This window comes from Tachypleus tridentatus, chromosome 1, assembly GCF_004210375.1.
Source record: "Tachypleus tridentatus isolate NWPU-2018 chromosome 1, ASM421037v1, whole genome shotgun sequence".
Taxonomy (NCBI): Eukaryota; Metazoa; Arthropoda; class Merostomata; order Xiphosura; family Limulidae; genus Tachypleus; species Tachypleus tridentatus.
The window spans coordinates 96675029-96700602 of record NC_134825.1 but is presented as its reverse complement, the minus strand read 5'-3'; the positions used below and the strand labels follow the sequence as shown (position 1 = coordinate 96700602).

The window sequence follows — 25574 nt, the reverse complement described above, 5'->3', positions numbered from 1 at the left end:
CATTGAATTAGAAGTAGTGTGTGCATGTATGAAAACCAAGACTATATCCATATTATCATATGATCTATTCAAAATACCAATTTTTGAGCAAGAGTAGACCAGAGAATTCTTGGATGTGAGATTGATGTAGTTGTTGTGAACACAGTGCAGTCTTGTTTATGTGCTCTTGGATGTGGAACCTACTGGGAACTTTTGAAAATGGCCATAACGTCAAATAACTGGAAACCAGGACTGGAAAGGCCAACTTAAGATGATTGATGGTGGTTTTTGTACTTACCTGTTAGTCTTCCTGGCGAGTTATGATAATTACAGTTACGCTACAGAAAGTCCTTTACAACTTGAATTAGTGTAGTTTTTCTCTTACCATTGTAGACTAGATGTAAACATTGGTTTTATGGTATTTATGTGTTGTTTTTCTTTAAACTTCGTTTTGTTTTACCTTAATTTCCTTTTATGAATTTTACTAAATTTACCTTTAACTTTTTACCATTGTTTGGCACAGATAGCCTAGCTGTTTTGTGCCATAAAACACTAAATCATCCAATTAACTGTCTTCTCTTCCTTTTGATTGTAATCCTTCACTTTATTTCCAGTGTCTGAGACACTTATTTTCACAGTGGATAAAGAGTATATCTGGTACAGAAGTGGTGCTGTGCCTCTATTAAGAGAATCATCGGTCTAGAGTCTTCTTTGGACATTTTCTAAGGGTGCTCTTTTTACCCTTTGCACTGGTGCCTTCACCACTTCATTGTGGGGTTCCAGTCATATATATGAGAGAATATAATGTACCATAATGAAAGTTGTAATTTTCCTGTACTTAAAATATATTTCTGATAGGTACTTACCTCCATTCACACTTCCCATCCGTCCTCCATGCTGAAAACTGGTACTTTCTTTTGCACCTAAAACTGAATAGAGGGAGTCATGTCATGAGGGTATGTGGCACTTCTGGTGATGGATAGTTTTCACATGATGATTCCCATATGAGACACAGCTGAACCATAATAATTGTGGGGTATGTGGGAGTGTAGTACTGAATGAAAATAGTTATATATGTGAAAGGAGGTAAGTGCCTGTTGGAAATATAAATAAACTATAGGAAAGTTAACTTTTGCCAGTGAGGAAATGGTGATCTTCAGAAGAGGTATATCATACAAAATTAACAGTACTTCAAAAATTATTTTAAAAAAAGAAATCAATATAAAACAAAAGAAGAAAATGTCATTTTAAAGTAATGCTGTGATTGAAAAAGTACATATTGTTTTGCTTGTATGGGTTGAATGTGTTGTATTAATTGTAAGATTGTCAAACTTATCATTAAGATTCTGTGAAATATTTTATGTGGGATATATAATTTATTGTATGCATTTCTTTCAGCATCAGGAGAGACAACCAGGGACAGAGGTATGTTGCATTATAAAGTCATTTTGTAAACTTCTGTGAATTAACCTATGTGAGGTAGAGCTATATTTAATCTAATTTGTATCAGTAATATTAATCTAAGTAACTGTAAATAGAACAGCTAAAACTGCTTTGTCACCTAGTGTTTATTTAACAGTATCTGGATATTAAAAATATTTGTGGTAATGGAAGTAAGTAGTTTGGAGGAAAGCACCAAAACTAATGTTTTCGTAAATGGGAATCTGTTTTAAGTTACAGTTAAGAGGAAATTGTGTTGTTTTATAATTGCTAATCATCTATAACATTTCATGCATCAATCTTTTAATAGCAATGTTTCTGTATAGTTTATCTCTGTCCCTATGTAATACACATACATACACTATACAAATACATGTAAATGTGTGAGTTTCTGAGTAAATACATCAGTGGATTTAGCTCTTAGAATTAAGAGCACACATAGTAATTTCCTTTTATCTGAAACTGTGATGATAGTAAAGGTATTTTATGATGTTAGAAATATGTAACATTTTCTGAATAAGACCAGATTATTGCAGGCAACTAAGGTTCTATTTCTTTTTAAATACATAATATTTTGGATATACAGTACTGTTTAGTGTAGGCATTATTATTTAACAATATTATAAGGTTATATAATATTTAATGATTATTGACTTTTGATAAAAAGATAGTTCTAAGTAATAATTATAAAAGCAATAGTTATGAAAAGTTTTATCACAGAGATTGGTAAGAGTCATATGTCAGTTGTAGTTTTGTTGATGCCAAGTTACCAGAATTTTTGTTACCTTAAGTAAGTATTGTGCAATTATAATGTTACTTAGTTTATAGTAAGTTCAAGGCTTCAGTGAACAATGTATAAATACAGACGACCAAATGAGAGCAAGTCAATTAGATAAAAGATCGGTTGGAAAATGTGAGTGATTAGCCATAATGAGTGATATTCTAATGCAAGTTTCACAGTTTGATAGAGATAAGGAGCATAATTTGTCTTGTAAAAGGGTGTTCTGAAGCAACTAAACTCATCTGTGTGGAATTTGACAAAAAAGAAACAGTTATTTGTACTTCAGGATACAATTATGGTAATGTTAGGATTGATCAGTGTGTGTGTGTGTGTGTGTATATATATACACAAGTATAGAAAAATAATTCTTGTCAGTTGTATTCTAAAGTAAGTGAATCAGCCTGTGGGGACTTTTAACAAGAAAAGAGAATTAATTAGTTGTTAGATAAAACTGTGATTTCCCATAGTGTAAAGAGTTTTGTACATACCTTTGACTAGTTTTCAATATATATTATTTTAAGACAAGTAGATTGTGTGCTACCCTATCTATTTTTTACATTTATCACCAATAAGTTACAGACACCTGCTGTAGAAGAATCCTCAGCCCACATGTATTTAAAACCCTGATAAAACAATTCTTCTAGCAAAACTTATCTAAATAATATTTTGATTGCCTCATAATTTGATTCTGTTATTTAGTATAACATTCAAGTCAACTTATGGGAGCTCTAAAACATGCACCTGCATTCTAAGTCACTGTAAAAATGACTTAGAAACATTTTATCTTATGCTATGTAATTAAAACAAACATGAATTTTAAGATTACAATAAAGGTAGTTCTTTTATTTTCATTACCTGAAAACTTTGTTTTAAATTTAATCATGATTAACATACACTGCTGGCCAAAATCGTAAGGCAAATGAACATAACGAAAAAATAATTTTTTAGGCTTACTAACTGAACTGCATTTTTTCTAAGATTGGAGCAAAAGAAATAATCTTGGGAAATTCACACTTTCAAGAGGCTGAGAAAACCACAAAGGGCAAAATACAAACTTTTGATTGGATGTAAACACACTATAGAGTGAAGCAGGTGCATGTAAGCAAGTATTTCCAAAAGTGTAGAGGTGGGCTGGGCCACTCTGATTGATTCACTAAATGTTGATATATTTCAGCAAATAAAAAGACAGGAGGTTCTTATTTTGTATTGTAGATTATCAATATCAGTAATTTGAGTTTATAATTTGTAAGAAACTAAAGACTTTCTATTTGGACATCACAAACGTACAGTCATGTAGTTTGAACCAATGTTGTATTCAGCATCCTGTGTGATACACAAAAATTGATATTTAGATCTTTTTTTATATATATATTTAGTTTTAAATTAAGAAATTAACTAATATGTGATACTAAAATTTGAATTATAAAACTTGATACCAGATTTATTGACACATTCACAAAATAATAATTCAATAAAGTTTTGAATACAAGTCCACAAATGTGATGGCATGCTCTTTGACCCTTAACCATAGGAAAACCTGTGGTGATAGGGTTAAATGAACATTAACATTTTATATGAACTGAAATATATTGTTTATTTTGTTTTGTATATCTTGTAATATTTTTCTCTGACAATGAACTAATTATTTCCTTGTGTATCAGTATGTATTACATGTTTAAAAGTTTGGAAAAACACTGTGCAACTGCTTCATTAAGTTTTTTGTTGTGTTTTTTTTTTGTCTTGAAGAAAGTTTTTAATAAATATTCATTTGCAACTAAATTCTTGTTTCCGTATTCTGTTTAAGAGATTTTTTCAAATTTTCTGAAATATAAACACTTGTATTGTGAGAATTTTTGTAAATCAAGATAAAATTATTTACATAACAGCATCACACCTACTTTAAAGTACGTTCTAAGCAAGATTTTAGTGTGTATTATGTTTATTGAAGTTTGAAGTGTAAAATATTTTGTAGGGTCATCAGAATAGTGCTGACATTTCCTCTACACCATTTGGGCTTGGAAACATTGGAGGGTTACCAGGACTTGCTGGTTTGGGTCTGGGATCTGCAAATTTCATGGACTTGCAACAAAGAATGCAACAGGAGGTAATGTTATATCACAGAATTTCTTCAGGAATTGATACTGAGTTTCACAAATATTGTTTTGGTTAAATTTTGAAGAAACACATTTTGAAATAAAAGAAATACTTTTTTAAGTAAAATTTATCTTATTTCAAACTTTTGTCTTGAACTCGGTTGCAAATAAAATTAACTCCTGCAACAAGTGTGATATTATATCCAGTGATTTGTATTTATGAAATACAAGATTTTGGTGTTTGATATTTCTGGATACTATGAGGACACCTTCAACAAGTTGTTCCTTTATCATAAACTAAGTCACCCTGTAAAAAAAGTTCTGTGGGATTGAAAAGATTATTTATGTAGTGTCAATGATATTAAGATTTTTTTTCAGATGTGGCTAAAATGTGTACCTTCATTTACAGATATGTTGACCTAGAGCCTATTGAATTTTTTATTTCTTGGTCAAAATATTTTTTGTCAATAATTTTTAATGATGTTATGGTCATTTGGTTTGTTAATACTGCATTGGGTTTTATCATTGCCACACTTTTTCATTGAAGGTTTGATACATCAAGAGTAAGCTGCCTGCTGACCCAACAAATCAGAAGATTTTTTTATGTATATGGTATTTTATCGTTGGCTCTAGCTATTATCTTAAACAAATTATATGTGATGACTACATCAGATTTTTTATTTAAAAATATTTTATAAGGACATTGCTGAGATTCATACCTTAAACGTGTCTATATACACTTTTTAATACTAATGTGTCTCCTATGTACAATACATCATAGTTCTTAAGTGAAATACTGTTATAATTGTGTTTTAGTAGGCATTATGTAAATAATTTATTTTGAAGTATTGTTATGTCTAATAAATCATACATCTTATAGTGACTTACTGTAAAGTAGGATCTAAGAGATAATAAATAAATTTAAAATTAAAAATTGCCTTGTTTTAGATGATTTTAAAATAAGTTACCCTCTGTTACAAAAACATATCATTGAGTGGAAGGCAAAGAAACTGATAGACATTTAGTAAAACTTCATTACTTCGTGTATTAATAGACATAAATAAATATGCAGGGTGATTATAAATAAAGTTTCACAATTTGGTGTATCCATATCTCATCAACAGTATGGCATAGAAAGATGAAATTACAATGTTAATGGTATCAAATGGATGCAAATGCCATTGTTATCATAGGCCATCAGGGGTACTACTTTGACATAAAGTTTGATTAATCAAACGAACTGTTCAACACATGGTTCTGTATCATTTAAAATTCTTTACATCTATTTGATAATTTATACTACAGCAATGTGCATCTTATCTATTATGCATGCCAATTCCAGACAGTTGTGTCCTTGAGGTCTTGAATTTGCAAGGCTTTCCATAGTGCACACATGACTTCAAATACCCTCACAACTAGAAATGGCAAGTGTTAAGTCCAGTTAAAAAGGTGACCTTTTACAAGAAAAGTGACTGGGAATGATTCAATTTTGAAAGTGATCCTGTAGGATGTTTTCAGCTGGTTACCAACATGAAAAAGACATCACCCTGCATGAAAGCTGAATTTCTATTTGCAATTTAGGAAACTGAACTTTTATTTAAACTTTTATGCTCAACTTTGTAGTGTTTAGTACACATTGTTGCTACCTCATGGGAATCATACTGGTTGTGGTATTATGCAGTTCATGACTGAAAAGACTTAATTGTTGAAATTGGTAAAGCCATACACTGGGTGACACAATTACTTGTGCCAGTTTCTTCTGGTATGGTATGACTGACTTCACTGGTAGTTTCAGTAGGTGTTGGTGGTTTGCCTATATCACAAATTCAACCTGCATTTTAAAATTTTATTGTAATACCATTCTCTGATATTCCTTGAGAGCTGCTTTATTCCACTTTCCATTTGTCTTTTTGATACAGAATGAAAGAGCAGCAATGAAACTGATAGATCAGTTTGTATTCATTGAAATTATCCAAAATAAAAAGAACACAGTACAACTCCTAATAGTAGTGTAACAACTGTGACATCTGCATCGATATAATACCCTTAACACCTGCATCTGATTTCACCTTCCTTTGCTATACTGTTTGTGAAATATGATGAGTTGAATTGCAAATCTCTTAATAAATAACCTTGTGTATGATATTCAAAAAGATTTTAAATATGAGACTACTACATGTATTATTGTACATGTAGTGTCATGACATCCAGTGTTATCCATGAAATGACCTGGAGCTTATTGCAAAAAGTTGTTACATATATCAAAAACAAAGTGTGTCATTCAAAGTAGTGTAAGTGAAGTTTTAATATTTTACTCCAGAAATGTGTTTAACTCATTTCATATTTCTTTGTTGTTGAAGCTGCTCAACCCTTTCATGAAGGGTCAAAGGCCATATATAATTTGTTGGCATGCATTCAAAATTTTATTGAGCTACTGTTTTATGAATTTATCTCAGTGCATTTCTTATCAAATTATAGATTGTACTTTAAACTCTAATCTTATATATGAGTTTGTTAATTTAAAAGTAAATATTAAAAGAACAGTTCTAAGTATCTACTTTTTCTGAGTCACATGGGATGTTGAATGCAGCACTGGTTAATATTAGATATTTGTTATGTTAAAATACTACATCTCTAGTTTTGTACAAATTAGGAGCTCAAATTACCAATAATTGCAAGCTAGAAAATAAAATAAGAATATCATATCCTTTTATTTTGCCAAGATATGGCTTGTGTACTGAATAAAACTTAGTCTCAGTATGCCTCTTTCTATTTTTGGAAACAGTCCTTTAAATACACATTTCAATATGTGACATGTGAATAACCAATCAATAGCTTAGAATGTCCCCCTAGCGGCTCTCTCAGCCATTTTAATCTGTAAAAACACTACCATATTCTTTTGAACTGTGATTTCAAGGAGGTAGGTTGTGTATTTAGTCTGCTCGAAGTTTAATATTACTTTAGACCTAAATACAACTGAGTTACTAAGCTTGATAAATTACAGCAGAATTCTGTGGTATCAGTACAGTAATTTATGGTTTGTTTGTTTTTTTGTAATTCAACTGTGTGTGTGTGTATGTATGTGTATAAAAGGTAAAGAAAAATTTTATTTCATAGCCTCTATGTGCAAAAGCAGCAACTGAGTTCAAAAGTCATAGCTAGAAGAGATAATTGTTTGCTTCTTAATATATTGTTCTGTATTTTAGAAAAATAACTTAAATAACTTGTATCTAAATAGTAGTAATTTTTATACATATATATAATGTATAATAATTGAAATGTGACTGTATTTTATAAAATACTAGTCCACTAAAACACATCAAAGACAGGATCACTTTGTAAAGACTATAAGACAGTTTCATATTATTGGATGTGGTAACATGCACATGCACCTTGTCAGTGCAAGTTATATAATGTTAGGCAGGCATGACTGGAAGGTCAATATAATAAAAAAATAATAAATATAAGATAAATATCTAATATCATGAGACTTGAGCTTCAGCTACTTAGACTAAACAATTGTGTTTTTATGTTATAATTTGAAGTCATTCTCTTGCACAAAACAGTTTATATTCCTTTTTTCTTTTTATAATGGTTACAAATTGACAGACCTCAACTAGTTAGGGTAGAGAAAATAACAGACAAAATATAAAGTAATACTGAAAACAAATGTTTGAAATGTATTTAGGAGGATTTAAAAATGACACAAATAATATTTAAGATTTTTAAGACAAAGAGTAGTTTTGTAATCATAACAAAATCACTTTGCACTTGGACTAGTAACAAAACAAGCTTGATATATTTTCATGAACAAATCATTAGTAAAAATACTTCATTAAATAAAAAATCCTATTTTTTGTGTACAAGAAACTCATAATCTTTACTAAAAGTGTACAAAATTTTGTGAAGGTATATGTTCTTTATCAAAAGTTATCATACAAATAATTAACATGTGCAAATGTGCATACAAACTCATGTATATTATACTGAGCCCATTATGAAAGGATTGGCTATGATAATATGATTACAAAATTTCATTTTATTTATTGCTAAGGGCTTTGGAATAATAACTGAGCAAATGTTAAATATTACATGCACAGTAATAGAAGTTGTAAACCAAAAAGGAAATGCATCATTGTAATGGTATCTGAGCAGTACTTACTGGATTCACTTAATGTGTTAACCCTTTTGTAACAGCTACCCCTTTAAACATTTTTCTGCACAAATCACAATGTGAATGAAATTAATAATATGTATGTTACAATTTGAAATTTTATTTTATCTAAGTTGTAAGTTCTTTATTTCATAATGAACATTTAAAAAAATACTCAAAACCTTAAACGTATTGTCATGTGACTAATAAGTTATGAAAACTTTCTACTTTGGCTTTCTGATAATCTTCGATAATATAATGGTAGTTAGTTGAGTAGAGATATGTCTAGACAAATGAAACTTGCACAATCTGTTGACTTGCTCATGTTAAAGTTCTCTGAATCCAGTTAAATAATAAATTATTTCTTCCTCTGACAGTTGCCATGCCTACCTTTGAAAGATTTGTTTATTCTTTACAGCATAAATGTAGGTCTTACATGTTCATGTTCATAGTCACTAGAAAGAGCTCAATGGTTATTTTGAAATTGGTGTCTACTTGTCATCATGTAGGACATGGAACTGACTGTAGTATTGTTTGCTGTTGATCAGTTATAGCACTTAATGTTGTTTCTTTCCTAAATATGTTGTAGTTAGATACAGTTTAAATTATATTTAGGTCTAACTATTATTGTTAGTTAATGATATGTTAGTTATATTTTAAAATGCATAATTAAAAGGTTTAGATATATATATCGTATCTTTTCAAGGCTTACAATATTGTGTGATGAATAAAATTGTCTTAGAGTTGCATATGTCACCCAGACACAGTATAATATGTCTTGAGGACACCTTGGAGAAAAATTAAAAGGTGTGTACTTTTTTTTTATCTGTTTCTTAGTTTTAATCATTTCATTGCATTGTATGATGATGATAATAGCTAGAGTCAGTGATATGGTAGAGAATATAAAAAAGGTACATATTCACTTCTGGCCAAAATCTTAAGGCCTATGAACATAAAGCAAAAATATGCATTTTGCATTGTTAGACTGGAGCAGTTATTTGAATAGAGCTTCGAAAGATGAAAATAAAAATTAAAAACCCTTTTAGCATTTAATAGGGAAAATGTGAACACTATGAAATTAGTCTAAATACTAGCTGGTCAAAAGTTTAAGACCATACAAAAAAGAAGTCCTAAACAGGGTAGGAAATGCCCAACAAGAGGTCTCAGTAGTGAGTTGCACGGCCGTAATTGCAAATAATTTCAAACATTCACTTTGGCATGGTTGATATAAACGTTTGCAGAAAGCTGGCTGGATGTTATTCCAAGTGGTGAAGATGGCTTCACGAAGATCATGCACTGTTTGGAATTGACGTCCATTTCTATAGACTTCCCTTGCCATCCACCCCCAAACATTTTCAATGGGGTTCAGTTTGGGCAAACATGCTGGATGGTCCAAAAGAATCACATTATTTGCCATGAAAAAGTCCTTTGTTCTGTGGGCATTGTGGATTGTAGCATTGTCCTGCTGAAAGATCCAGTCATTTCCACACAAGCAAGGGGCTTCAGCCAATAAGGATGCTCTCTCCAACATGCTGCTGTTTGATGCTCCTATATAACCTGAAGCTCCATTGTTCCATGGAAGGAGAAAGCACCCCAGATCATGATGGAACCTCCTCCACTGTGTCGTGTAGAAAATGTCTCCGGGTGGGATATCCTTATCGTGCCAGTAATATTGGAAGCCATCTGGACCATCCAGGTTAATTTTTTTCTCATCAGAGAATAAAACCTTCTTCCACTTTTCTACATCCCATCTTTGGTACTTCTCAGCAAAGCTTAACCGATCTGTTTCGTGGTGTGGAAGGTGTGGTCTTTGAAGATGTTTACGATTTTCAAAGCCTTTCTCTCGTAGATGTCGTCTTATTGTTCTTGAACTGCATTATTCATTCGTAGGGGCCTAAATCTGGTTTGATGATTGGCTGGTGTCTTGATGGACAACCTGTTGAATCCTCCTGCTCAACACTGGCGAAATTTTCTTGGGCCGTTCACTTGAAATTCTTGTTTCATACCCCTCAGGGTCTTTTAAGAAGTTTGCAACAGTAGTGTTACTATGCTCAATCTCACCAGCGATGGCATGTTGAGAGAGACCTTGCTTTTGCAGTTCGACAATTCTGCCACGTTCAAACTCTGTCAATTTTTTAGCCTTTGCCATGTTTTTTACCCAATGTAACACAGGAGATGTTAGTGGGAGATGTTGACAACATTAATGCATGAACACAAATGACTAAATTTCATTATTTGTTTACCAATTAATGCTTCTTTTCAGTATGGTCTTAAACTTTTGACCAGCTAGTATTTAGGCTAATTTCATAGTGTTCACATCTTCCCTGTTGAATGCTAAAAAAGTTTTTTATTTTTATTTTCTCTTTTCTTATTTTCATCTTTAAAAGCTCTACTCAAATAAGTGGTTGAGTCTAACAATGCAAAATGTATATTTTTTTCTTTATGTTCATTGGCCTTAAGATTTTGGCCAGCATTGTATATATATGTACTTTGAAAAAAACCTTTTGTTATTCATTTAGGTAACTTGCAACTATGAGACAGTTAATTACAAATACTCCACAGATATAACAATTTGTGGAAGTTAGTATTTGTATATACTTTTAAAAAAATTTGTTATTCATTTAGGAGGTTACAGTGGTTACACAAATGAAATGTAAATGCTATAAGGTGAATAAAATTATAAAAGTGTTTCCCTACTCAAGTAATCACATTTTTCAATGTTGAAAGTGTTAAAGCAAAGTATGTGAGAAGCTAAAAGTGTTTGTGTGAATATACAAACACCTATACACTTTTGTCTGTATTCATAGATGTTGTGCTATTAGTTTTTGTTTTAGTACTGAGAACAGATTAACTCCATATGTTTGTTTATATTTCAGTTTCTTAGCAATCCTGATATGATGCGTCAGCTTATGGAGAACCCTATGGTACAATCAATGATGAATAATCCTGAGTATATGAGACAATTAATTACAAGTAATCCACAGATGCAACAACTTATGGAAGTTAGTATTTGTATGTTGTCATTATAGAAAATACTTGTTTTAGTCATATTAATTAATCCAAGTTTTAAACTTGGAAAATATTGCATACCAAGATTATTTCTGTTATCCATTCTGATTTGAAGAATTGGGTGATCTATTTATTTAGTTAAAATTTCTACACATAACTAATAATATAAGTTCAATTCAATTTTTTTTTTAATGTTATTTTTTTATTTTGTTTCTCCAAGCATTTAACTATGTTATTACTTTTATTGCACTCATACACAGCATAGTTGTATATATTGCATATTCAATTTGTTTGATAATGTATGCATATGTTTACAAGACTTTGCATGTTGTTGTTAAACATTATAAAGCTTGTGTACACAAAATATCAGGTTGTTGAATTGAGATTAAGATTTTGTACAGCATATTTACGTATTATATTCTCAGTTTGATTTTATTTTGTCATAGATCATTTTAGTTCTTTTTACCTTTACAGTTTAACATCTGAAAGCTAACATGGCATTCCTTGGGCTGGAATTGACACAGTATGGTCTACTGCTAAGTCATAGGCTTATGTAAGACTAAATTCCAGGGTTTGATTCTTGGTGGTGTACAGAGCACAAATAGCATATAATGTAGCATTGTACTAAATAATAAACAAAGAGACAGTGTGGCAGCACAGTTTAAGGTTTACTCATGATTTTACTGTCATAAGTAATTTCTTTGAATAGGGTTCACATTGCATTCAAACACCCACTTGCAGTTTTTCTTTTTGTTCAAAGTTTTTCCAGCACAAGTCAAATGAGTTGAGCTTAGTCTTGGAAGAAACAGCTAGATTTAAACTATCATAGAACAACATCACATGGCTTAAGAGATATGTACTGCATTACAATTATCCACACATTTAGTTTTTCTTTCTCTATGTTTTAAACCTGTTCATACATGTGTAAAAAAACAAATTTTGTCATAATAGTTTTTAAAGGTAAACCTCTGATACAGAGCAAAAAGTTGAAAATATAAAAAAGAATTATTAAGATTCACTTAATTTTATATTATTTCCAAACAACTTTCATTTAATATTCATTTAATAGAATAGCCACAGATTATAAATTAAAAGTGCAAATGTTTAGTCTAAATACCTTAAAATATCATAATATTATACATTTATATATGCTTATTATTTTTGTTATATTGGCCTGCACACTGTTACTGGCTAACATCACAAGAAGCTACAGTGAATTGTCTTGGCTGTGTTTCAGTGGACTGGTAATAGTATTTTATAAAATATAGTTACATTTCAAGTGTAATACAATATTATATACATAATTATGATTACAAATAAATTCTTAAATTATTTTTCATAAAACATAGAACAGTAAATAAACCAGTATAGTGTACAACAATCTCTGTTGCTTTTGCTCATCGTAGGCTGCTAAACATTGTCAAATTTTGTGCATGGCGGATGTAAAACAAAATAATTTTATTAGGTTATATATACATATTGAAATACCTGTAAAACCATAAATTATATTGATACTATAGAATTCCGCTTTAATTTATCAAATTTAATGTCTAAGTTGTATTTTAGTCGAACAAAATATGAAATTTTGAGCACACTAAAAATTCAACATATGTTCTTAAAGTCCTGTTTCAAAAGAAAGAGACAATTACATGACACATGAAAACAACAAATAAAGTTACTAGGAGGACATTATGAGCTTTAAATCAGTTATTCACATGTCATAGACAGAAATAAGTGTACAAAAGGAGATATTTCCAAAAATGTTGGGTCTTACTTCTGACCAATGTGGAATTGGTTGCAGTGCTGGTTTATAGAGGGCCAGAAACAACTCTCCCATATTGGTATTGATCATGCAGAGAGGTTTCTTCACCTGTGAGTAGGTTAAGCTCCTTATGAGTAAACCCAGCAATACTGGTTTCTGTGGATGGTATTTGTGGGTGATTGTTGTTGTGTCTTCTTCTAGGGCAGAGGCAGAAGATTTGTTTTCAGAAGATGAAGCAAAGAGCAGCAAAGCTTCATTAATAGAAAGATTCTTTTTCTGCTATAGATACTCAATATTATTTTTTGTAAGACATCTAGGAAAATTTTACTATGTTATTATTTGGTTGATATATGAAAACATGATATCCATTTGAACTATAGAACTTGTTATAATTTTCATGATATAGCTTTTATATTATTAAGTGTATCTACACAAAATTGTGCAGATTATCAGTAAAATTACAACACTTTCATATGGAAAGTATATCTTTTTATTATGTTTTAAGATTTCTTATTTTTTTTCTTGTGTATTTTATTTTTGAATGTTGACTATGCAACATACAAGGTAATTTTGATTTTAAGATTAAAAATACTTTCATGCATCAGAAATTTTTCAAATTTTACATGTGAAATCTTTATGACCTTCAAATAATTTTTAAACTTTTTAAAGAAAATCTTTGTATATTTTATCTGTTATTTTCTCTATCAAATCTCTGAAAAGGTTCAGTTGGTTTGATCAGTCTTGTAACCACCATAAAAGTTAGGAAATAAATATAAATTATGCTCTTTCATTCTAGAATAATTACAAAAAAAATATAACAAAAAAACAAGTATTTTGTCTAAATAGCTTCAATCTCAGTGTTACAGATTTATATATATTTATTATTTTTATTATATTTACCTGTCAGCCATTACTGGGTAATATTGCAGAAGTTACAATGATGCAGTACATGTGCACTCACATTACCATATCCAAGAGTATAAAACTGACCTTTACAAAATGCCCTGTCTTGTCTGTGTTTTAGTGGACAAGTAATGGTGTTTTGTAAAATAGTCATCTTTCAGTTATAGTTTTTTATATATATGTATATACATTATTAGTATTTAAAAATAAATTTTTAAACGTATTTTTAATTAAAACATAGAACTGTAAATAAAGAAGTTTAGTAGATAGTTATTTCTTGTGGTCATGAAGTTTGTGCCTGTTTACTGCTTGCTGTAGGTTGCTAAGCCTTTTTTAAAATTTTGCATGTGGAGAATGTGAAACTTTTTTTCTAGTTTTTATATATACATTTTGAAATAAAATTATATGAAACCAAAAAATTGAAATTTCAAGCTCACTAAAGTCATATCTTACCACTTGAAATTAAGCCTGAAAAGAAAGAGTTTGCTGCGTGAGTACTTCAGAGAGGCTGAGATAGCCTATCTAGGGGCAACCTGAACTTTTGCTTACAAAAATGGAAAGATATGGGCAGGACTACTGTGTTTGATTCAGTAAATATAGAGATATCTCAGCAAATAGAAACTATAGGAGGTTCTTCTCGTATTTTCTGTCATGTTGATGTCGGTAATTTGATTTCCTAATTCGACTTCATGTGATTGTTGAAAGGCTAAAATAGTGTTTTTTATTGTTGACGCTAGAAGAAAAATACTTTACTGGTTATTGGTATTCTGGAGCCTTGATAAACACAAATTAATATTTTGTATAAATATTGGGTAGAACTAGTACATATAAGCAGTTTCTTCATTTTGACCAAACTTAAATTTTCCTTACATCGCTTTGTAAGCTATAATTTGTACAATTTTGATACGTGTATATATATATAAACCTAAAATCCCAAAATACATTCAAAACAACTTTCAATACATGAGGAATACATGATTTGAGTGAAAGCATGTATCTATCTTATGTGGAACTCTTTTGTTATATGATATTTTCACTGCTAACACTGTTAAAAGAGTACTTCATTAGTTATTGCTATCATGGATACTTAATAAATAAAAAAAAAAAAGTAATATTTTAAGTAAATAGCAGATAGAATGAGTACAATATAAACTTTTTCTTTCTTTTATACAGAACTGTGCAAAAATGTTAGGACAAGAGAATATTTTGTGTATCTGTTTATTTTATGGGACTTATTATTCTACACCATTACGGAATGTAAACTTCACCACTGTGGTAATGCTTCACTGATCCCTGTTGAGAACTAAATGAGCCAGGGTGAAAATGCTTCTCATTCTTTAGAATTCCCAGAAACTTATGTCTAGGGTATGTCATCAAGATTCTGCTTGAATGCACATATTGATCAAATGTTGGATCTGAAATAATTTGTGGTACTCCATACATGTATTAATTATAGAAAGGAGCTAGCATGTAGTATTGGTATATGCTAGAAGAGATCAGTTTAACAGCACTCCACAAATAAACCTTAATACAAGCAGTGTTTAATACTATATATTAAGTTTTGTTATTATGTGTGGGCCCAAAATATAGAGGTTCCTCAGTGGAGTAAAGAGTTCATGTAAAAAGCATTATGTAATGCTGGTTGGACTCTTACAGATTGGTGTGGACTTGAAGTGCTCCTTAAATACTGTCAAGTATCCCCCTAGATCATGAAACTGAGACAGGAAAATTTGAAAATTGGAAAGGAAGAGGCAGAACATCTAAACTTAATAATATTTATGTTAAGGATCTTCATTTGTCTAGCTTTTGGGACAGAAGAATGATAGCCACTTATTTCAAGCATGAAATAAATGACTATGTACCAAATGACAGAAAAGTGTCTAAATGTACAGTATCAAGAATATTCATTGAGAATAGAGTATATTTGGTAACTTAAGATACTGTCAAAATACTGAAATTTCCTAAGCAGAACAAAAAACTGGACTGTTGATGATTAGAAAATGGTGTTATGATGGATGAGTCTAAATTTGAAATATTTGATTCTAAGCATATGTTGAATGTCTGGCAGAAGAATAATGAAAGATACTTGCCTCAATGCCTTGCACTTATTATGAAGCACGGATGAAGCAGTGTGATGGTTTGGAGACGTTTTTCTATTCAGGTGGCTGAAGATGTTTGGAAAATTGATGGAATATGACCAGTACAAGTACCATCAGATACTGGTCCATTATGGTATACCCAGTGGTAAAGGATTCTACTTTCAAGAAGATAATAATCACAAATGCTCATGTAACTGATGCAGAAATTACTTTTCTAGGAAAGAAGCTGCTGGAGTCATTTTAATGCTACAATGGCCCTTACAGGTTCCTAAATTCAACTCACTTGAAACAGATCTAGGATTTGATAGATCAAAAACTTGACAAATCAACAGTTGCTTCCAAAGAAACTTTATGGGAGTGTGTTAGAGACATGAGTAAAATCACAATGGACATTGATTAAACATGTTGCAACAATGCCTAAAAGAATGTCTGCAGTTATTCAAGCAAACAAGGGACACATAAAATATTAAACCTTTTGCAATGGGTCCGATTTCATAAGCCATCACATCGTGTTTGTTTACTTGCATTAAAAATTTATTGAACTGCTGTTTTATGAATTCATGTCTAGGTTTGGAATCAAATTATAGATTCTAATTTAATCTTTAATATTATATATGTGTTACTTTTTTAATTTAAAAGTAAATACTAAAAAAAACATTCTAATATTCTATATAGTTTTCATGAGTCACGTGGTGTGGTCAATGGAATGCTGTTTAAAATTGGATGTTTTTGATGTCAGAATACTAAGTCTGTAGTTTTGTACAAATAAGGAACTCAAATTACTAATATTTTTAAGCTAGAATATATAATTAGAACCTTGTATCTTTTTATTTTGCTGAGATGTGGATTGTGTACTGAGTCATACACAGTGGCACTGTTCAACACTTTCAATTTCCTAAAATGGTCCTTTATATATATATATATACACTTTCGTCAATAATATTTGACATGTGAATAACCAGTCAACAGCTTGGAAATTCCCCATAACAGTTTCCCTGCCATTTTAATCTTTGAAAATGCTACAATGTTCTTTTGATCCAAGATTTGAATGAGTTAGGTTGTGTTTTTAGTGTGCTCAAAGTTTCATATTTTTTAAAATCTAAATAAATTGTAGTTAATAAGCATAATAAATTATAGTGGGATTCTATGGTATCAGTGTAGTTACTTATGATTTTCTGGTTATTAGAGTATGTATAGGAAACCTTAAAAAAATTAATTTTTAATATCCTTCCCTTGCAAAATGGATGTCATTATTAAATTGCATTTATGTTAAAATAACATTTTGGCATTGAATGCAGAATTTCATGTTTGATGTAGTTTGAGAATAGAACTAAAACTTATAAGTTTTACTTAGTTGCCATCCTTTTTTTTTTTTAATGTTAATGCTATTAGATTACATTTTATTTTTAAATTCTTGTATATACTTTACATGATTTTATAAATGAAAGAAGTTTTACATGTAGGTTTCATTTTAAAAAATTCACGCTTACATGAAAAAGTCATTTCAGAAACTGATGCTTCTAAAATGACTTGATGTCTAATTGTATAATTAGTTATGCTCGTTTCATTTTATTTTTAAATAATCATGTTAAATGTGCATAGAAAATTTGGTGTGATATTCCTGTTTACAGTTTATAGCTCTAAAGATTATTAATGTATATTTACTTAGAGAAAATTACTTGCATATTAAAAATTTAATAGGAATATTACCTTCCCATATTATCTAATATAAGATAATTCTCATGTTTTTTCTGATATTAATGACTTATTTTGATTTATGTACAAGATAAAAACATGTCTTAATGATATTCTTTCTGGTTTTCATTTTTATGATTATGGAAACAAGTACAGTTCTGAAATGACCCAAACAGGCATTTGTTTGTTTTTGTACATATATTCATGTAAGCTATTAAATGTTTAATAGTGACTTAGTGATTGATTTGAAAAATGCATGTAATAGATGCAATCATGTTTGTCTTCATGGCATCACTAGTTCAACAAGTTACCACTGAATTTTCAGTGTTTATGCATTTGTTTTCTCCTTATGAGCAGTTGCAAATTTAAAAAACTGGTACTTGTTCCTTCATAGAAAATGTATGATACACATATAAATCACATGTTAATTTCTTATTTTTATTATTTCATGAAGAGAAACCCAGAAATTAGTCACATGCTGAACAATCCTGATTTGCTGCGACAGACAATGGAAGTTGTGAGAAACCCTGCTATGTTACAGGAACTAATGAGGAGTCAGGATAGAGCACTCAGCAATATAGAGGTAAAAAGAGTGGTTTACCATTTGCCAGTTTGTTTGTTTTTTTTATCTGTAATTCATATTTTTTGCCAGAGTATATTCTGTGATTAAGTTAAATAGTTAATGATAACACTGAAATTAACAAGCATTTATTTACTCTTTTTGAAGTAATAAAATATACTTTTAAAAATTTACTATATCCAGAAAACTTGTCTGTGGCACTATATGTACTTGCTGGGTGAAAAAAAGACTCATTTCATAACAAGTAAATTGTAAGGTGACCTAATGTTTATAGCAGAATTTAGTTAGCAACTTAAGTCCAAAACAGTTTATAATATGTTATCTGTGAATAATATGTATGAATGCTAATAAAGTTCTCAATTTTGCAGAGCATACCTGGTGGCTATAATGCCCTCAGACGGATGTATACCGATTTGCAAGAACCAATGCTCAGTGCTGCTCAAGAGCAGCTTGGAGGAAACCCATTTGCTGCCTTGATGAATAACAACATTGAGAGTAAAATGGCTTGCATTAATAACTTTATTTAGTTTATTCAATATTTTTTTCCATCCCCAGTAATGAAATAAAATTATAATATGAGAAAATTATTCAGCTGGTAAACAATTTCTCTACCACTTTTGAAGCTTTATAGTTTTTTAGAAATGCATAGATATTGTTTCAGTATAACACTAGCACTGTGACCCTAGATTCAGAATTGTAATATAGCTTTAACTTTATGTGGATCAGTAGTGATATTAACCTATCCTTATCTTTATGTTTAAGGTGAATCTGTAATTTTTTTATTTGTTGAAAATATTTATTAACAGAAGTTCCAAGTAAAACAGCATTAGGAAAGCTTTATAATTAACTGAATGAAATTAAGATGATATTTAATAATTCAAACACAGTGCTCTTTCAAGAGTGGAATTCATTGTCATTTAATTCTGTTAAAATCAAGATAATAGAATATATGCTGTCAGTAGGTACTGGAAAGTATTTTGAAGTTGTGTGCCTTGAGTGCAGTATGAATACCAGTGGTTCACGCTGGATAATTCAAAGCTTTGCTTTCATTTGGTTTTGGAGTTTTTCAGATGATTCTTGTATGAAACCGTATGTTCTGCAAGCTGTTGGATCTCTTGTGCGACCATTTTCCAAGCAAGGTTACTGTTAGTAATAAGCAAATAAGCCATAGAGAATGCAAAGTGCCTTTCCATGAGATTCTAGCTGTAATCCTGATGTTGATTGGACTTCTTGTTTCTTCCTATTGTGATCATTGTAGGCTGTGTACTTTTCAAGAACAGTGAGAATTGGCTGTACTTGTGTTTTTCTTTGGGAAGCCTCATTACATAACATCTAAAAAGAACCCAAAAACATTTAGTTATCATGAAGATAATTATAACTTTGGAACAATAGGTGATACAGATAGTAGAAAAAGGAATTAAAACACATCATTACATGTTACATGTACTACCAATATATTATAATTTCACTAAATGTTTTCAGAAGTATTCCATTCCCACATATATACTGAAAAGTTATCTAATTGTATTTTAGCTTTTACCAACTACAAAGCTTTAAATATTTAATACAAATGTGCAAAGTTTGTGTAGGAAATGGTTATATTTCATGTTAGAAAATATATGCAAATATATAAATCTATGAATTTCATCCATAAAATTTGCTTGACAGAAGTTTGTGTAAACATGAAATAACTGTTTAATGTATATTAAAATGTTCTAATGCATCCACATTAACTATCCTCTAATAACTGTACCTATATCAGACTATAATACTTGCCAATATTCACTTAATTGTATGAAATAATAAAACAAAACATAATGTATACAAATATTTCATTGCATGTTTAAATTATTTTAATCAAAATCAAGCACCCAAAAATATATTGTTTCTGTACACCTCTGATGTTATTTTACCACTCAGTTGTGCATCTTTGTCCAGTCTAAACCTTTAGTCTTAAAAATGTTGTACAATTTTATTAAAGAGTTCATCCTTTCTCATAATTCCATCTTTGAGCTCAGAACTGAAAATATATATACGCAGAGAGAGAGAAACTGAAATTGAGCACGTTTTCACTGTACTATACAACTTAAATTTGCTATGTTTGAAGATTGAATGTTGAGTTGCAAAATCTTGATTTGTTGTAAACCTAAGATTTAGAAATACCTCTAAATGTTTCTAGATCTATCTTATAAGATTACTAGTATTCAAATATTGATATGCATATATATCTGTATATTTGTATCATTTTATATTGTACATGTATTTCAACATTGTAGAGGTATGTTACTCCACTATAGAAGTGAAAATATTCGTAAATTTGTTCAGTACCGATATCAAAATATAACCAATCTGACATGATGATAAGGTCCAGATGCGATATGAAAATAGGAAGGAAACTGAAAATCCATCAGAATATGGAAAGCATTGGGATAATTGGATTTTGTCACTGTATTCTTTACTGTACTGGTCTGGTACTGAGTTCCTAAGTCAGAATGAAATCTTTAGTGAATTTAAATTTGATATCTTTCTTTAGAAGAAAAAAGACTAAAGTAATTTAAATTTCAATAATTTCTTAATAGAAATTACACTGTTTTTCATCATACACTGCATTAACTGATTCTGGGAATAACTAACTAATCAATTGCAGTGCTTTAATTAGATCTTTTTGTGAAATAACTATTTCTCTCATAGTTGTAATTGGCTTACATTTCCTGCTGTTGAAGTGAAATCTTACTGTGAGATGTTGCTGTAACAGTAAATGAACTGACCTGCAGTATAACATCCATTACCATTAGATAGCTTTAACTATATAGATTAAATTTCAGTTGTTAAATCATGTAATTATAATTTATAATTATAGTTTCTTTTATAAAAAGATGAATCTTAATTATAAACTACAGTTATAATTACTCAGTAACATTTTCTTATTTTTTAAGCCAAATGCTATTGCTAAAAATGTTATCTCAAAAGATTCTACAGACCTTTCGTTTTTGTCTTTATAGTATACCAAATTAAGAATATAATTACCAAACTTATTTCTAATAAGCTCATATTGTTTAGGTATGCACTGAAGAAAGTATATTCATAGCAAACAAAAATATCTGTGTTTGTCATAATTTCCATCAAAATCCAGTAATTAATTATAGTCTGAGTGTGTTGATAGAAAAAAAAATTAAATGTACTTTTCAGGAAAAAAACCTTTTTTGTGTTAACAACTACGTTTATATGTTTTGTTAAAGAACAGTAAAATGTAAACATTTTGACATCTAAAAAGATGTACATTTTGTCTTGATGGTTTAAAATTACCTTATGACGGTATTTGTTCTTCTTTGTAAAAAGGAAAATTTCTGAATTACTTTTAATGAATTATGAAGAGAATTGTCAACAACTGAAAAGCACTGTGCTGGGTTTGTAAATTGCTTTTATTTGTAGAGAAAAAAGGTTTTTCATATAAATTTATTGTACTTTATTAATTTCCTTTTATGTTTAGACCAAAATAATTCTGGGCAACAAGGAACAGAGAATAGGGACCCTTTACCTAATCCTTGGGGTTCCAGTGGAAGCAGCACAGCCAGCACTGCCACTAGTAGCACAAACACTTCATCTTTAGGACAGAACACTCCAGGAGGTTCTTTCTTTGGTTCTCCTGGTATGCAGAGTTTGATGCAACAGTTAGTGGAAAACCCACAACTAATGCAGAATATGATGAGTGCCCCGTACATGCAATCAACACTCCAAGCCCTGTCTGCTAATCCTGAAATGGCACGACAAATTGTAGCCAACAATCCCCTTCTTTCAGGCAATCCCCAGCTTCAAGAGCAGATCCGAAATATGATGCCTGTATTTCTTCAGCAAATGCAGAACCCAGAAATTCAGTCACTCATCACTAACCCACAAGCCATGAGAGCTATAATGCAGATCCAACAAGGCATGGAACAACTACGACAAGTTGCCCCAGGAGCTTTCAGTGTGTGAGCTTCCATTCTACAGTTATCACAAATAGTTATGCTACAAAGTAACATAATTCTTGTTCTACTATTATTAAAACTATCATTGCTGTTAAAATATATTAATTTTATTTTAACTATTTCACTGTACACTTGTTAACAGTTAAAACAAAAATACAATTAATCTTCAGTCTGTTTTTTTCCCTACAGTAATCAGAACTACTACCAGTTATAAAAGAAACAAACATAAATTATTCATAACCAATTATATCTTCACTTTAAACATCTCTTACTTTTGCACAAATCCTCGAATTAAATGTATCTTGTTTTATAACAATTTAGTTTTCCAGGAAGTCAGCCTTCAAATATCAGTACCACTATTTCTTCACCAAATCTTACAACTACCAGTACTGGTGTGACCACTAGTAACACAACAAGTACCACCAGTAGCAGTGGAACTAATGTAACAGGGAATACTGGCCATGATCCATTCAGCCAGTTCATGTCTCAGATGGTATCAGCCATGGCCCAAGGTGGAAACAATGTAAGGCTTTAATGAAATGCACTAAACTAAGCCTAGTTTCAGTTTCTTTCATTATTTACAAATCATTAAAGGTGAAACTTTGTTAGTGAATATAAAATGAGTATCAGTGTATATTACAGACCCAGCTCCTATTCTGTAGTCTTAATTTACTTTTGTGTATTTCAGTGGAGAAAGAAAAAATGTTTTGTTCAAAGAGTTTTAGTTGTATTGTACTTACATACACTAAAGTACATAAAGGTTGTGTTTTAAATTGTATTTTTGTTAGAATGTGAAAACCGTTTTTATTTGCCTGCTTATAATGCACTCCTCAAATATAATTTGCAAACAATTTTGAAAGGTGACATTGTCTTGTTTTTTTTAATACAACACTTGTACAAAATATATTGAATGATTTGTAAATACAGTAAACAAGTAGCAGTGTATTAAACATTTCTGGAAATCTTTTCATTGAAATTTCTTTTACATGTCAATTTTACAAAATTCATTAAAAAGTTTATGCATGGTAATACACTTAGCTAATAATTCATCTTCACCATCACTAGAATTGTTGCTACCGTTTGATTCATTATATTTGCTTCCCTGAATCATTGCTTTGTCCCACAGCATGTCATCATTGGTCCCATCCATTGGAAGTACAACATTTTTTGAAACTTTAACAATTCCAAAAATTAATTAAAGGAAAAAAGCAGTTTTAAGCATATATACCTGGTTATAAATTTACAATATTTCAAAGTTTTTATACATTTAGCAATATAGACAGTACTGGAAATAATTATGGAAATGATGGATAATAAGGATGTAAAAGGTAATTACTGTGGTAATGCCACACTGCTGTCATGTGAGAATAAACTACATCAGTCATGTATTGATAGATTCCACTGATTAGTTGTCATAAATAAGACAAAAAATGTCACACTAGTATAAAGGCTGTAAAATATAAACTATGACTTGCAGTAAAAAAATTTGATTTTACTCATGGTTTTCAGTACTGACATATCACAGAATAAGTTTGTACAAATTAAAGTTTTGGCTAGTCAGGGATATTTGTGAAAAATTTTGGCAAGACTCCATGTTTCAGTATAAATCATTTGTAAGATTAAAGTATGTGAAACTGATCTTGTTGATAACAATGGTCAAAGTGGGAAACCACTACTCTTTAAAAGTGATATTACATCTCTTGAGGTGTGTTTTTCTTTTTATAATAAATGACACTTGAAATGCAGGTCTTATCAACATTCTGGTTGTAAATACAGGTGTGAATGTTATCTTATAAATAGTAAGATACATATGGTAAAATCACGTGAACTTCATATGTTTGTTTTTGTTGTGTTTTTGCACATTCCATTTCATTTGTCCATATCAAGTTTAAAAAGAGAGATATGTAAATACAGCATTTTAGATTTATGTTTTGTTTCAGATCTATCTTTTTATCAGTTCACATCTGAAGTGAAACATGAGAGGGTCAATAGAAGACTGACTGCATCTCAGCCAGCAGTATCACTTCTCTACACAAAATTAATACCATTCTAACTTTTGACAAGTACAGGATAATTGTTTTTTTTACAAACATGGCACATTGTACTGGGATATGTCTTCCAGTGAAACATCCCATCAAATATGGTGAAATAACATATTGACCTTAGAAAGCCAGTGCAACACTTACAACCATATTTGATCTGCACAAATTCTCTTGACGTGAACAATTTTTTCATATTTTTTGTTACAATATTTTGTATCACTAAAATTACCATCTAATTGTTAATACTTCATGTTTATAATTCCTGCATGTGTGTTGTTCATTTGTTTTCATAATTATTTATTGTGTTATTGCATGTATCTTCGAGCTCACATTTCTATGTTTAGACACAGCTACCCCCAGAAGAAAGATATAGAACACAACTTGAACAACTAACAGCCATGGGATTTGTAAACCGTGATGCAAATTTACAAGGTAAGATATTTTAAACCTCTGAAAGTTTAATTCACAGCAACTATATGATTAACGTTCATCAATATTGTAGCAATTTTAGCTTAACTGTATGTGCGAGAGTCACCAAACTGAGTGTGAGAGTCAATGTGGATGTGTGTGTCACTACTTTAACAGCTACATTAAAAAGTTATTTAAACATACTTATTATTGATATATGTAAATAAACTTTACATCAAATTGTTGTTTATAATTCATATTTTAAAATATAAATTTTGATTTCTTTCTTAATTTGAAAGTGAAATATTTAAGTTTTTCAGCCATCATTTCTGTTTTATGTGATATATGTCTGCTCTAAGACCTCCATATCTGTGGATAGATTACATACTATTGAATACAACTTCTTTTTAATCTAATGCAACTGCTGTCTTATGTATAGTAATAACACTTATTTATATTATAAATTTCTTAGTTTGTTCAACATTTAACTGATATGAATGAAGTTATTAAAGAGAAGATTCTTATAACTGTTAAACTGAAGCTGAACAAAACCTGCAGTACAGTTTAATTGTAAACTTTTACCAGTTTTTTGAAATATGCTTGTATATTGGTGTGCTTTTGGCTTTCTGGAAAATCTTTGATATTTACCAAATATGTTCATC

General features: G+C 30.3%; 1 protein-coding gene across 2 annotated transcripts in view; it reads left to right on the top strand.

Annotated features, from left to right (window-relative positions):
- LOC143256407 (ubiquilin-1-like) overlaps window positions 1–25574 on the top strand; it is a 69843-nt gene that overhangs the window by 24389 nt on the left and 19880 nt on the right. For both annotated transcript variants that reach the window (XR_013031344.1, XM_076513617.1), the window contains exons 4-11: window positions 1378–1404; window positions 4173–4304; window positions 11323–11448; window positions 18369–18497; window positions 18863–18989; window positions 21985–22465; window positions 22784–22985; window positions 24849–24936. Coding sequence is in view for 1 of the 2 variants with exons in the window: in XM_076513617.1 (XP_076369732.1) it covers window positions 1378–1404; window positions 4173–4304; window positions 11323–11448; window positions 18369–18497; window positions 18863–18989; window positions 21985–22465; window positions 22784–22985; window positions 24849–24936 (1312 nt within the window). In the remaining variant the exon portion in view is untranslated. The remainder of the gene's footprint in view (window positions 1–1377; window positions 1405–4172; window positions 4305–11322; window positions 11449–18368; window positions 18498–18862; window positions 18990–21984; window positions 22466–22783; window positions 22986–24848; window positions 24937–25574) is intronic.